General features: G+C 36.1%; 1 protein-coding gene across 4 annotated transcripts in view; it reads right to left on the reverse strand.

Annotated features, from left to right (window-relative positions):
- Positions 1-16,625, reverse strand: part of PPM1B (protein phosphatase, Mg2+/Mn2+ dependent 1B) — an 81,066-nt gene that overhangs the window by 19,534 nt on the left and 44,907 nt on the right. For 2 of the 4 annotated variants that reach the window (XM_059943448.1, XM_059943446.1), the window contains exon 2: positions 13,239-14,098. The exons of 1 other annotated variant lie outside the window; for it this stretch is intronic. In XM_059943448.1, the coding sequence (XP_059799431.1) occupies positions 13,239-14,084 (846 nt within the window). In that variant the 5' untranslated portion in view covers positions 14,085-14,098. The remainder of the gene's footprint in view (positions 1-13,238; positions 14,099-16,625) is intronic. One more of the 4 variants, XM_059943449.1, reaches the window with a different exon arrangement.

Here is a 16,625-nt window from a genome sequence, read left to right on the forward strand (position 1 = left end):
TTGAAAAACTTCTGCCACAATCTCCTAAAACTCAGTGGAGCAAAGTTTGAAGGCACTAAAGGCTGGGTCTTAAGAAGGCTTCAAAAAGAGTAACTCTCTGCACAGAATTCTTATGCTTTAGTAGAAAGAATCATGATGAGTATATAACCCAGTTCTCAATATCTGGAAAAAGAATTAGGATTTCCAAATTGGCCCAAAGGATTTTACTCCTTAATGAAACCCACCAAAACTTGCATAATGACTTAATATTAGAAATACTACATTGGCTACATGAAAAAAAATATATATATATGAAGATATACACACACATATCCCACATATACACCCTATGGTTCCAAACAGCAATACATTCCACAGGAATCAGGATTTACCATATAAATTCAGGTCAGGCAAAATCTTTATACCACAGATATTCAAGAATCAAGCATCACTTGAATGCCAATGATTTTTTTTAAAGCAATTTTATGAATAAACAGAATTCACACCTTACATTTTTAGAAATCCAGTTTCTTCTAACCATTCTCTATTTTGATAACAACAGCATGAGCATTGTTTAGCCATTCCTAATCAATCTATCTAGCTATATAATTTCCATTAGATTTTTATAAGTTATAAAACATACATCTTATCATTTGGAAAATTAACTAAAAGATAGTTTCAAGAAGTTTAAGTACCCAAAGATATTTAAAGGAAATAATTTAGATTAACATCTTGGCACGTGTGATTTCAATGATGGTGTTTCTATTTCTACATAAAGATGATTTTCCCCTAAACACAAAGTATGAGTGTGTTTCAGTAATTTTTATACAGCAATTGAAAAAGATCCTTCCCTTTATGCCTCTTCAGTTTTCTAGAGATAAATCATCCTTGCATATTCAGTATAAATTTTCTGTAAATTCCAGAAATGAAATATGATTCAAAAAAAACTGAATCAAGTTGCACAACTAAGGCAATTAGCCAGATGTTTAAAACTGATTATTTCAGCCCCTTTTCATTTTTTAATTTTGACAATAGCACAGCAATAGTATTCTAAGGAATCAGAGCTTTAATAGACAGTTATAGATCAAAGTAGCCAGTGCCCCTGCTATAAGCAAGGGTATCTAAAATTAATCATTAAATAATTTGATGCTGTTAGCTTTAAAGTTGAATGCTGCATGGTTACAAAGAAGTGTTCTGGATCAAGTCTTAACACAGCACATGAAATAGGTTGTGAACAGAATCTCTAACACTACCAAAGTTAGTAAATGAGTATCTGATAAGTGAACCATAAATATTCCTCATTTTTTAACCTGTAGCTCACTGTAGTTATCTCATTTACACAGAGCTCAAAAACCAGCCAAACTTAAGGAATAGCCCAAATTTTCAGCCATCCATGAAAGATGAAGCCTATCATTACTTCCTTTCAAGAATACTCAATTCTCCCACCATTTCTTTATTGCTTGAACCTATATTTCCCTTCATAAAAATCTACCTCTGTTTCATAACCATCATCAATAGAACTAAAATTTATTGAAGCCTGTAAACCAGATACTGTTCATGCACTTGCCAAAAGCTTTACTCTCAGCAACTCCATGAAGAAGATATTATTACCTCTATTTTATAAGATGAACAAATCCAGGCTTTGCACTAAGTGGCAGAGCATAATTCAAAACCCAGTTGTCTGGTTCCAAAGCCTATGTTCTAATACCAAACCCATGGTTCTAAACAGTGTGCCAAGAAGCCCCAGGATGCCACAGTGCACTCACAGAGATATTTTAAATGGAGGGGGGAGGGGGATGACACAGTGATACTCAACATCTATCTGTGGACACCCCACAAACTAGCTCAAGGTAGTTCACACTTTTAACATTAGACAGCACTATAGTCCTCTCAATGACATCCTATTTTTCCAAAGCTGGGGTTCTGGGACTTACTGTGATTAAAAAGCAAGTCCTCATAAAAATCAATGTGATACAGGAAACAAGTGTGACAGTGCCTAATGATTCCAAGGTTTGAGAAGTTGTGCAGTGTCCAACAGGTGCACACATCTCATCAGTATGTAACTGTAGTTTTTAAAAGAATGAAATAAAACGTTTTTTCAATGTATGTGTATTATTTATTATTTTGTATACTCATTAAGTTTGGCTCTAACTACTTAATACTCGTAACTATTAGGTATTAATATGGCTAAGTAGCACTGTAAAAAAACTTACTGAGATACTCAAGACACCATCAACAAAGAAAGTTGGGGGGGGGGGAGCTTCCGTGGTGGCGCAGTGGTTGAGAGTCTGCCTGCCAATGCAGGGGACGCGGGTTCGAGCCCTGGTCTGGGAGGATCCCACATGCCGCGGAGCAACTGGGCCCGTGAGCCACAACTACTGAGCCTGTGCATCTGGAGCCTGTGCTCCGCAGCAAGAGAGGCCGCGATGGTGAGTGGCCCCCGCTTGCCGCAACTGGAGAGAGCCCTTGCACGGAAACGAGGACCCAACACAGCTAAAAGTGAATAAATAAATAAATAAATAATAAAAATAAAGGAATTCCTTTTTAAAAAAAAAAAAAGTTGGGGGATTTCTACACTACATATACTGTATTTTTACATCCTTCTCTTCAAAAAACCCAGCCACACCCCACTCTAATATTATCTATGTCTACTTTTAAAGTAGCATTATTTATGATCATATTTTCTGAAAACTATAGTGGAAAAACTCCTGAATTCAGGGCTAAACAATTATTTTGGGGGGGTATACAATTTAAGTACATTTTCCATGTTTTATCAATAATTTGGATTGATATTGCCTTTGGAAAATGTTATTAATTTCCCCTAACTTAATCCAACTATCAGGTATTATATCTCATGTTTTAAAATAAATAAGCTTCTAATAGGTGATATATAAATTGAATTAAGGGAAATCAAATTGTATTTTAAAAAAACAACTTAAAGGAATATTGACTTTTATGATTTAAGAAAAACAAAGCAGGTGGCAAAGTAACATGCATAGCATGATCCATTTCTGTAAAAAGCAAAAAACAAAAAAAAGGAAAGAAAAGGCCCTGAAACAAGATGGTGGAGTAGAAGGACGTGCTCTCACTCCCTCTTGCGAGAGCACCAGAATCACAACTAGCTGCTGGACAATCATCAACAGGAAGACACTGGAATTCACCAAAAAAGATACCCCACATCCAAAGACAAAGGAGAAGCCACAATGAGATGGTAGGAGGGGCGCAATCACAGCAAAATCAAATCCCGTAACCGCTGGGTGGGTGACTCACAGACTGGAGAACACTTATACCACAGAAGTCCACTCACTGCAGTGAAGGTTCTGAGCTCCATGTCAGGCTTCCCAACCTGGGGGTCTGGCAACGGAAGGAGGAATTCCTAGAGAATCAGACTTTGAAGGCTAGAGGGATTTGACTGCAGGACTTCCACAGGACTGGAGGAAACAGAGACTCCACTCTTGGCGGGCACACACAAAGTAGTTTGTGCATGGGGACCCAGGCAAAGGAGCAGGGACCCCAGGGGAGACTGAACCAGACCTACCTGCTAGTGTTGGCGGGTCTCCTGCAAAGGCGGGGGTGGCTGTAGCTCACTGTGGGGACAAGGACACTGGGAGCAGAAGTTCTGGGAAGTACTCCTTGGTGTGAGCCCTCCCAGAGTCTGCCATTAGCCCCACCAAAGAGCCCAGGTAGGCTCCAGTGTTTGGTTGCCTCTAGCCAAACAACCAACAGGGAGGCAACCCAGCCCCACCCATCAGCAGTCAAAGAGATTAAAGTTTTACTGAGCTCTGCCCACCAGACAACTGGTCAGCTCTACCCACCACCAGTCCCTCCCATCAGGAAACTTGCACAAGCCTCTTAGATAGCCTCATCCACCAGAGGGCAGACAGCAGAACCAAGAAGAACTACAATCCTGCAGCCTGTGGAACAAAAACCACATTCACAGAAAGATAGACAAGATGAAAACGCAGAGGGCTATGTACCAGATGAATATAAACCCCCAGAAAAAGAACTAAATGAAGTGGAGATAGGCATCCTTCTAGAAAAAGAATTCAGAATAATGAGAGTGAAGATGATCCAGGACCTCGGAAAAAGAATGGAGGCAAAGATCGAGAAGATGCAAGAAATGTTTAACAAAGACTTAAATTAAAGAACAAACAAACAGAGATGAACAATACAATAACTGAAATGAAAACTACACTAGAAGGAATCAATAGCAGAATAACTGAGGCAGAAGAACAGATCAGTGACCTGGAAGACAGAATGGTGGAATTCACTGCTGCGGAACAGACTAAAGAAAAAAGAATGAAAAGAAATGAAGACAGCCTAAGAGACCTCTGGGACAACATTAAACACAACAACATTTGCATCATGGGGGTCCCAGAAGGAGAAGAGAGAGAGGAAGGACCAGAGAAAATATCTGAAGAGATTATAATCGAAAACTTCCCTAACTTGGGAAAGGAAATAGCCACCCAAGTCTACGAAGTGCAGAGCCCCGTACAGGATAAATCCAAGGAGAAACACACTGAGACACATAGAAATCAAACGGGAAAAAATTAAAGACAAAGAAAAATTATGGAAAGCAGCAAGGGAAAAACGACAAATAACATACAAGGGAACTCCCATAAGGTTAACAGCTGATTTCTCAGCAGAAACTCTACAAGCCAGAAGAGAGTGGCATGGTATACTTAAAGTGATGAAAGGAAAGAACCTACAACCAAGATTACTCTACCCAGCAAGGATTTCATTCAGATTCGATGGAGAAATCAAAAGCTTTACAGACTAGCAAAAGCTAAGAGAATTCAGCACCACCAAACCAGCTCTACAACAAATGCTAAAGGAACTTCTCTAAGTGGGAAGCACAAGAGAAGAAAAGGACCTACAAAAACAAACCCAAAACAATTAAGAAAATGGTCATAGGAACATACATATCGATAATCATCTTGAACGTGAATGGATTAAATGCTCCAACCAAAAGACACAGGCTTCCTGAATGGATACAAAAACAAGACCCACATATATGCTGTCTATAAGAGACCCACTTCAGACCTAGGGACACATACAGACTGAAAGTGAGGGGATGGAAAAAGATATTCCATGCAAATGGAAATCAAAAGAAAGCTGGAGTAGCAATACTCAGATCAGCTAAGATAGACTTTAAAATAAAGAATGTTACAAGAGACAAGGAAGGACACTACATAATGATCAAGGGATCAATCCAAGAAGAAGATATAACAATTATAAATATATATGTACCCAACATAGGAGCAACTCAATACATAAGGCAACTGCTAACAGCTCTGAAAGAGGAAATCGACAGTAACACAATAATAGCGGGAGACTTTAGCACCTCACTTACACCAATGGACAGATCATCCAAAATGAAAATAAATAAGGAAACAGAAGCTTTAAATGACACAACAGACCAGATAGATTTAATTGATATTTATAGGACATTCCATCCAGAAACAGCAGATTACACTTTCTTCTCAAGTGCGCACGGAACATTCTCCAGGATAGATCACATCTTGGGTCACAAATAAAGCCTCAGTAAATTTAAGAAAATTGAAATCATTATCAAGCATCTTTTCCGACCACACGCTATGATATTAGAAATGAATTACAGGGGAAAAAAACGTAAAAAACACAAACACATGGAGGCTAAACAATACTTTACTAAATAACCAAGAGGGCACTGAAGAAATCAAAGAGGAAATCAAAAAAACCTAGAGACAAATGACAATAAAAACAAGATGATCCAAAACCTACGGGATGCAGCAAAACCAGTTCTAAGTGGGAAGTTTATAGCTATACAAGCCTACATCAAGAAACAAGAATAATCACAAATAAACAATCTAACTTTACACCTAAAGGAACTAGAGAAAGAAGAACAAACAAAACCCAAAGTTAGCAGAAGGAAAGAAATCATAAAGATCAGAACAGAAATAAAGGAAATAGAAACAAAGAAAACAATAGCAAAGATCAATAAAACTAAAAGCTGGTTCTTTGAGAAGATAAACCAAATTGATAAGCCATTAGCCAGACTCATCAAGAAAAAGAGGGAGAGGACTCAAATCAATAAAATTAGAAATGAAAAAAGAGAAGTTACAACAGACACTGCAGAAATACAAAGCATCCTAAGAGACTACTACAAGCAACTGTATGTCAATAAAATAGACCACCTGGAAGAAATGGACAAATTCTTAGAAAGGTATAACCTTCCAAGACTGAACCAGGAAGAAACAGAAAATATGAACAGACCAATCACAAGTAATGAAATTGAAACTGTGATTAAAAATCTTCCAACAAACAAAAAGTCCAGGACCAGATGGCTTCACAGGTGAATTCTATCAAACATTTAGAAGAGCTAACACCCATCCTACTCAAACTCTTCCAAAAAATTGGAGAGGAAGGAACACTCCCAAACTCATTCTATGAGGACACCATCACCCTGACACCAAAACCAGACAGAGATACTATGAAAAAAGAAAATTACAGACCAATATCACTGATGAATATAGATGCAAAAATCCTCAACAAAATACTAGCAAACAGAATCCAACAACACATTAAAAGAATCATACACCATGATCAAGTGGGATTGATCCCAGGGATGCAAGGATTCTTCAATATATGCAAATCAATCAATGTGATACACCATATAAACAAATTGAAGAAGGAAAACCATATGATCATCTCAATAGATGGAGAAAAAGCTTTTGACAAAATTCAACACCCGTTTATGATAATAACTCTCCAAAAAGTGGGCAGAGAGGGAACCTACCTCAACAAAATAAAGGCCATATATGACAAACCCACAACAAACATCATTCTCAATGGTGAAAAACTGAAAGCATTTCCTCTAAGATCAGGAACAAGACAAGGATGTCCACTCTCACCACTATTATTCAACATAGTTTTGGAAGTCCTGGCCATGGCAATCAGAGAAGAAAAAGAAATAAAAGGAATACAAATTGGAAAAGAAGAAGTAAAACGGTCACTGTTTGCAGATGACATGATACTATACATAGAGAATCTTAAAGATGCCACCAGAAAACTACTAGAGCTAATCAATGAATTTGGTAACGTTGCAGGATACAAAATTAATGCACAGAAATCTCTTGCATTCCTATACACTAATGATGAAAAACCTGAAAGAGAAATTAAGGAAACACTCTCATTTACCATTGCAACAAAAAGAATAAAATACCTAGGAATAAACCTAGCTAGGGAGACAAAAGACCTGTATGCAGAAAACTATAAGACAATGATGAAAGAAATTAAAGATGATACCAACAGATGGAGAGATATACCATGTTCTTGGATTGGAAGAATCAATATTGTGAAAATGACTATACTACCCAAAGCAATCTACAGATTCAATGCAATCCCTATCAAATTACCAGTGGCACTTTTTACGGAACTAGAACAAAAAATCTTAAAATTTGTATGGAGACACAAAAGACTCCGAATAGCCAAAGCGGTCTGGAGGGAAAAAAATGGAGCTGGAGGAATCAGACTCCCTGACTTCAGACTATACTACAGAGCTACAGTAATCAAGACAATATGGTACTGGCACAAAAACAGAAACATAGATCAATGGAACAAGATAGAAAGCCCAGAGATAAACCCACGCACCTATGGTCAACTAATCTATGACAAAGGAGGCAAGGATATACAATGGAGAAAAGACAGTCTCTTCAATAAGTGGTGCTGGGTAAACTGGACAGCTACATGTAAAAGAATGAAATTAGAACACTCCCTAACACCATACACAAAAATAAACTCAAAATGGATTTGAGACCTAAATGTAAGACGAGACACTATAAAACTCTTAGAGGAAAACATAGTAAGAACACTCTGACATAAATCACAGCAAGATCTTTTTTGATCCACCTCCTAGAGTAATGGAAATAAAAACAAAAATAAACAAATGGGACCTAATGAAACTTCAAAGCTTTTGCACAGCAAAGGAAACCATAAACAAGACGAAAAGATAACCGCAGAATGGGAGAAAATATTTGCAAACGAATCAATGGACAAAGGATTAACCTCCAAAATATATAAACAGCTCATGCAGTCAATATTAAAAAAACAAACAACCCAATCCAAAAATGGGCAGAAGACCTAAACAGACATTTCTCCAAAGAAGACATACAGATGGCCAAGAAGCACATGAAAAGCTGCTCAACATCACTAATTATTAGAGAAATGCAAATCAAAACTACAGTGAGGTATCACCTCACACTAGTTAGAATGGGCATCATCAGAAAATCTACAAACAACAAATGCTGGAGAGGGTGTGGAGAAAAGGGAACCCTCCAGCACTGTTGGTGGGAATGTAAATTGATACAGCCACTATGGAGAACAGTATGGAGGTTCCTTAAAAAACTAAAAATAGAATTACCATATGACCCAGCAATCCCACTACTGGGCATATACCCAGAGAAAACCATCATTCAAAAAGACAACATGTACCCCAGTGTTCATTACAGCTCTATGTACAATAGCCAGCTCATGGAAGCAACCTAAATGCCCATCGACAGACGAATGGATAAAGCAGATGTGGTACATATATACAATGGAATATTACTCAGCCATAAAAAGGAACGAAATTGGGTCATTTGTTGAGACGTGGATGGATCTAGAGACTGTCATACAGAGTGAAATACGTCAGAAAGAGAAAAACAAATATCGTATATTAACGCATATATGTGGAACCTAGAAAAATGGTACAGATGAACCAGTCTGCAGGGTAGAAATTGAGACACAGATGTAGAGAACAAACGTATGGACACCAAGGGGGGAAGCAGCGGGGGTGGGGTGGGGGTGGGGGTGTGATGAATTGGGCGATTGGGATTGACAGGTATACACTGATGTGTATAAAACTGATGACTAATAAGGACCTGCTTTATAAAAAAATAAAATAAAATTGAAAGATTAAAAAAAAAATGGAAAGAAAACCATGTTTTTATACTTCTATTTGTATGAATAAACACAGAGAATTATTTGGAAGGATATATAGCAAACTGTAAACAGTGGTTACCTAAGGGGAATGAGACTGACAAGGAGGGACATAAAGATTAATAACTTTACTTCAAACATCATTGCATTTGTTTAAAAAATTTTAATCTTGTAATTATTGAAAAAAGAAAAGGAAAGTCTTAATGTTTCCCTTAGGAAAAAATTTTTCATCAAATCCTCTGGGAAAGTTTGGCGACATATATACAAAACTTAAGTCAGAAAAGTTGGATTCTAGACTCTGCTTCAAAACTCACCAAATATCTGACTTACAGCTTTTCTTTCTTCCTTTCTTTTTTTTCTTAAAGTCTTTTAAATGACAAACCTCCATTTCCTTACTTGCAAACTGGAAATTAAAATTTTTATTTTGTTCACCTGAGGTTACTATGAGGATAAATAAAATGAGTGTGATCTATAAGTTATGAAAGGCTATGCAAACAGCTGTCACATATTCTATGTGACCTGAAGTTAGTTAGCATAAACACCACGAATGCTAGCAGCACTGGCAGTAAAATGGGAAAGCTGCTTTCTTAGGGACCATTCTTCCCTAGAGTTAATCATCTAAATAGGGTAATACCTGACCAGAGTCATGCAACACTTGTAGCTTCATACTGTTAAACAGCAACTCTGAAAAATGACTGTCTTTAACAATAATAATGCTAACTACCTTTTATGGTTGTTGTGAAAATTAAATAAATTAAAATATGTGTAAAGTGCTTAAAGTATACTGCATTTGGCTCATAAAAAGCAATTTTTTGATACTATTGTGATTTTGATGGTTATCATAATTTCCCAAGAGTTCATGAGTTAACATATAAACGTCTCTGTAAACTATTAGGGAATGACAAACGTTAGAAGTGCTAGAAAATTTTAACACTTAATTAATTTATTTTTTATTTTATTTTATTTATTTATTTTTTGGTTGCGCCATGCAGCTTGCGGGATCTTAGTTCCCCGACCAGGGATCGAACCCGGGGCCTGGCAGTTAAAGTGCCAAGTCATAACCACTGGACCGCCAGGGAATTCCCAACACTTAACTTAAATCTATTATCAGGAAAATATCTTAAAAACACCTACTTAAAACATCTACTTAAAAACCGGATCTACTCTATCTTTTCTCTTAAAGCAGCTAACACCTGGACCTAGAGATTGTCATACTAAGTGAAGTGAGTCAGACAGAGAAATACAGATATCATATGATAGCACTTATATGTGGAATCTTAATAAATGGTACAAATGAACCTATTTACAAAACAGAAATTGAGGCACAGATGTAGAAAACAAACTTACGGTTACCAAGGGGGAAAGGTGGAATGGAGGGATAAATTGGGAGATTGGGACTGACATATACACACTACTATATATAAAATAGATAACTAATAAGGACCTACTGTATAGCACAGGGAACTCTTCTTAATACTCTATAATGATCTATATGGGAAAAGAATCTAAAAAAGAGTGGAGATATATATATATATATATATATGTATAACTGATTCACTCTGCTGTACAGCAGAAACTAACAACACTGTTAAATCAACTACACTCCAATAAAAAAATTAAAAATTTTTTTAAAAAAATAAATTTATTCCACCATTAAAAAAAAAAAAGCAGCTAACACCTACTGAGCAATTGCTAAGGGCTAGCACTGGTCTACCTACTTTCCATGGATTTCAAAATTTAAATTCAATCTTTCAGACTAAATTCAAAGCAATCATATGTTCTATTTTAATCCTATTGTTTTATAATATTGCTAACCCTTGGTTTTACAATACAAACAAGTGGAATGACAAAATTATGGAGTCAGAAAAACAGGAATGGATAAGAAGCTTATCTAATTCCATAAGTAGCATGTGGCAGGTCAAAAAATTCATGTCTGTGTGTTTCAACACAAAACAGCTAACCAAGCTTCTCAAAACTGATTTCAATTTAAATGCAACTTCATTCAAAGGAACTATGATGGTCAACTTCATTCAACTAAATTAAATGAAGAGGTTGGTGTTCCAACCCCTTGTCCCTCTATGACTATCATTTACCATTTCTGAGATTCTGGGATTCTGCCTAGAATCTTTTAACACCATCAACAAAAAAATTTAATCAATTTAAACTGACGAAACCTATCAAATGAAGATATACCACCAGAATCACTCAAACCCCATTCAGAAGGGTTGGGTCAAAATTCCTGAAAACTAACATCCTTTCAATGGAAGGGAGAGTGCAGTTTATCCACAATATAAACTTCTTTCTTTACTCCAAATTACAGATCTAATAGATTTCTGGCTATTCCCTCAAAACTACATGACACTCTGCTATGCAACCATGAAAAATGATTTTGATAGATACATACAGACATGGAGATCTTTCTACAGTATATTGTTGAATGAAAAAGTAGACTACAGAATAACAAATATAATGATCTCATTTTTATAAAAATATACACATTCAGAGGCAGGCAAAAGAGACTGAAAAAATAAATACCGCAATTATGAAGATAGCCCACTTAGGTGGGTGGCAAAATTTTTGAGTGTTTCTTTACATATTCTGTATTATATAAATTTAAAATATATATATATATATATATATATTCTGTATTATCTGGCTTGCTTTTCAATAACTTTTTTTTTTTTTTTTTAATAATCGGGAAAATGCTGTTTTCACTTCCTAGTTAGGCAAAAACATATGCTTGCTTTTGTCTCAAAAAGCTGCAGGTCAGACTCTCTCCATATAGAGTCCGAGGAGATAGACATCTTTAGAACCACTTACTATTCCAGCACTGACAACCATCAATATTTCTGTACTTAATTCATCTAGAGAAGCAAAAAGGATACAATACAAAAACAAACAAACAAAAAACAGAAGAGCTAGAGATACCATCATTAAAATCCTTTCAGAAAAAAGCTGGAAACACCAGCCCTTATATTTTCTCTTTTTGAAGTTGTCTCTTCCCATTCTATGGAAAAGAAGTAGATACTTCAACAAAACCTGGGCATTTCCACAGACTCAGAGAGCCTTTGAAAAACTTTTTGGCTATGCCTGTATCTTCCACAGCATCTTACATGGTGAGGAAACAGAGTGGCTCTAATCTAGACAGAGTAAGTAAGGCAAAACCTCTGTATCACATAACCAAAGGTTGGTTTTGTCTTGATAGCTTTTCAGAGTCATAGAATACTTACATATTTTAGGCACTGGCCAGATAACTCAAATTTTAATTGACTGCTAGGTAGACGCTGTCAAAAACCCACTTGAAACTACTGAACATTTTAAAGACATCCAAGGAAACTGCTAATTATCTGTTAGTCTGGATTTTCCTCCCTATTATTGTATCAAGTTAAGATTCATAAAATATTGCAAATGTAAATTAAACTTTTGTGTTCCAAAGGAATTCTTAACAAGACTGCACTTTATATTAGTCTTCGGTTTTTTAATCAGTAATGACAAAAACATCTATATGAAAAGAATTTTGATTATCTCCTCTAAAAATATTATCTACCATGTCATATATTATTTATATAGAGTCACATGTAAATTCCTTTTAGATTTTATGCTAGGAAAAAGCTTCTTTTACTACAGAATAAGAAATATACAACTCTTACTTCAGTTTTTGTCTTAGCTGCTAGTGGGCTCAGAACTAAATTACAAAACTTTACTTAGTCTAGGCTTCTGATGTATCTTCCAATACTATGTGGCTCTTGATCTTTTGTATATCTAATATAGAATCATACTCTCTCTACATGTTTTTTTATGAAACTGCTGCATAGTCAGGCATTAGACAGCTATTGCCAGGAGTTCCCTGGTGGCCTAGTGGTTAGGATTCTGGGCTTTCACTACCGGGGCCTGGGTTCAATTCCTGGTCGGGGAACTGAGATCCCACAAGCCGCACGGCGCAGCGCCACCCCCCCCCCCAAAAAAAAAAAAGATGGCTACTGCCAATGTTGAGAATTTTAATCAAAAGTCACAATTGTGTATAGATGCCTCTGCCACAACAAAAAGTCCTAAATTATTTAAATGACAACATGCCACAAATTTATTAAACTTAATTTGCAAATTAGAAGATTAAGACAAATGAGGATGGCAACCAAAAAAAAAAAAGGTTTCATTTCTGGTGAAGAAAATAATTTTTAAATATATAGGTCTTCCCTAAAGAAAATACTAAAAGCTTTAAAACTAAGTTTGCTTAATTTTACTTACCGTGTCTTTTCAAAATTAATAGGGCATTTTAATTATAACAAAAAAGACTTACATACCTTATGCAAACAAGTGTCCACTACCCAATTGCACACATTTTCCAGGTCATCAGATACCTCAAGCCTAGATTTAACAAATTCACAGAGCTCCTCATTACTCATAACATCCCAGATCCCATCACAAGCCAAGATGATAAATTCATCCTCTTCTGCTCTTAAAATTTCATAAACCTCAGGCTCTGGAGAAACAAGTTGTTCTGTTGGGCCCTTGCCATCAACACACTTGTAATCATAGTCCCCCAGAGCACGAGACACTGCTAATGAACCATTAACACGCTGTATCATTACGCTGCCTCCTGCATTTTGGATTCGCTCTTTCTCCCTTGGGTTGCAAGGTTTGTGATCTTGGGTAGAAAAGCAGACTTGTCCATTCCTATACAGAACAGCCCGTGAATCACCACAGTTGATGAAGTAGATATGCTTAGGTGAAATCATAACTCCCACTGCAGTTGAACCGCTCCTGTCCATGCCATTTCTGAGATCTGAAAAGTTACGCATGTATTCATCAATTTTCAAAAAGCCAGTTCTGATACCATTCTTGACGTTTTCCACTGAAGGCTCAAGAGCAGATCCTGATTTTCCAGCTGCCCTAAAGTCTTCATTATTAGTGATGTGTTCTAATAAGTGTGTTGAGCAGTAATTTGCTACTCGGGATCCAGCGTGACCATCATAAACTGCAAAAAACGACCAGTCTTCCAAGCCGTGAGGAATACCTACAACAGCTGTGTGTGCATCTTCCATTTCCACTCTCCATCCTTGCATGCTACTCAGGCCGTAACGTAAACCATTCCCAGCACCATGAGCATTATGTTTCTCAGTTTTGGGTTTATCCAAAAATGCACCCATGTTTAGTAATGAATCTGAAAGGAAAAAAAAAAAATTGTAGGTGTTACCTGTTTAAATTTGATAGAGCATTTATCTACAATATTTCATCTATTTTCTAGTAACTCCTGATCAAGTGTATTTTTCAGTATTATCAAAATTCACTGGAACAACAACAAAAAAGAAACCAAGAAAATTTCCCCGTATACCCTTCTTCTAGAATAGTAGTTTCTCAATCCTAGCGCATTAGAGTCTCTGGGGATGGGACCCAGATATCAATATCTTTTTTAAAATGCCTCTCTGGTGATTTGTCCGTGCAGCAAGTTGAGAACCACCATTCTAGGAGAAAGGAAACCAAGAAACAAAACCTGGTTAAGTTCTGTTTTTTTTTTTTTAATTCCATTTATAAGATAACTCTAGGGTTCAATATATAAGACGCAGGAGTGAGAATATTCAGAACGATGCAACATCTTGTTCAATCTACTAAGGTAGAAAAGTATGCTAACATATTTTAGAAAAACTTCCAAAAGCAAGTGTTGTAATCAAGTATTTTCCCCCCAGTAATCCTGAAGACAACCCCCCAAATTAATTAAAACATAAAATCTCAGTTTTATAAACATGTGATTTTACTTAGGTTTTACTGCACGTCAAATAAAAAACTTTACTTCGATTGACTGAAGCCCATTAACCCATAAAAACAAATATAACTTTAATGATGTGCTAAAGAACATACTACTTAATATTGCCGTGTTTCACAATCCATGAAGTAGCATTAAGACAGCTTTCACTCAGTGCTGGCTGACAAAGACTTAAAGCCCATAGAGAGAACTGTAAAGTACCACTATGCATCACCCTCCCTCTCAGCTTTACTATTACTTTAGAATAAAGCTTTTCCAATTTCAAATGACTTGGACTGGAACAGTGGGGATGAGAATGCCTGGTACGTTTTCCACATACAATCCTGGCCCTAACACTTGCCAGCTGTGTGACCTTGAGTTTCCTAGTCACTGGTACCTCAAATTCCTTCTCTGTCAAATGGGAATAATAACAATAGTACCTACACCTGACAGGGTTGCAGTGAAGAATGAGTTAACATCTAGTGCTTAGTTAGAATAGTTTCTGAGACACAGTAAACACCATAAAATGTTTGCTGTTATTATTTGCTCAAAATGCAAATTCCATGGCCCTATCCCCACACCAATTTTTTTTTTTTCCAGTAGATCTTGGATGGGATCTTCAAAAAAGCATGTTGGTGACTAAAGAATCACATTTTGAGACACACTAGTCTAGCTCAGCTGACTTTCATTTGGATCTAGGTATCTTTGTGAGATATCTTTTTCAGCTGTAACCATTACCTAACTTTACAATAAAACTAAATATTCCTATTCCTAAAAACCCAATGAACCACCATATATAATACTTATAAATTACAGCAATTTTATAAATTTTCATGAGTTATATATAATACTGTACTAATAAATTACAAACACAAATATTTATAAAAAGGAATTTTGGAAGGACAAGATTTTACTCAGACCTAAAAATTAATTTCATTCAAGTACGATAAAAAATTATATTTTGTATTGAGAACAATGTAATAGAATATGCTTATTTGTTAGCACATTGGTTTGATATTTTGATACAATGATTTGAAAGCCTAGTTCTAAGCACATTTTAATTTAGATTGTTTTTAATGCTTATTTCACCTGAAAAAAAAAAAAAACCCTTATAAAGATACCTAAACGCAAATGAAACTGAATTGTTGACTGTATTTATCACCCACTCTTCAATCCCAACTACCAATTATAAAAAAAATTTGTTGTCATTTCCCTTATCTTGATGTTCTTCAAATTAAGGTTCTGCTGTTTCACATTTCAAGAAATGGGCTCAAAATTCACAAGAGTTCCTCATTTAGAAGAGTTTTAAAAATAGTTTGGAAATTCCTATTTCCAAATTTGTTTTTAATTTAGGGATAAAGAGAGAAGGAAGGAGGGGTCTTCAATAGAAAGCTATAGGAGACCCTAAGAATCAAAGGGAGCCTGGAACGCCAGCTTGGAAAACCATCAGGGAACAGAGGAGCCCTGAGGCTGGGCAGCCAAACACTGTGAAAGTTACACGAAGAACAGCCTTGCCTGCTGCTGCAGTGATCTCTACCTTCCGTCTAATTCCTTTCTGAAAGTCACTTGCTCAAGATTCAAAGTTTGCGAAACAGGTATCTAAGTGTCTAATTAACTGAGCTTCGGTCACCAGCACACCTATTGGCTGTAACTAGGAATGCATTCTTTCACAAATTAGTAAAATTTTTTTTACGTTCAATATTGATCTCATTTTAAAGTTAGGGTTGTCCCATAATGATTTAATTCTTTAAACATCATGAAATATCATACATATTTTATATAATGTATACACACAGCTAAAGAGTACTAAAACTACCATACAGTTTAAGAAATAGAACATTATCAAGACCACTGAAGCCTCCTATTATACTGAATTTTATAATTAGTATTTCTTCTAGTTTAACCATATTCATGTGTGGTTGTTTAGTTTTATATGTTTGACACCTTA

Source organism: Balaenoptera ricei, chromosome 13, assembly GCF_028023285.1.
Source record: "Balaenoptera ricei isolate mBalRic1 chromosome 13, mBalRic1.hap2, whole genome shotgun sequence".
Taxonomy (NCBI): domain Eukaryota; kingdom Metazoa; phylum Chordata; class Mammalia; order Artiodactyla; family Balaenopteridae; genus Balaenoptera; species Balaenoptera ricei.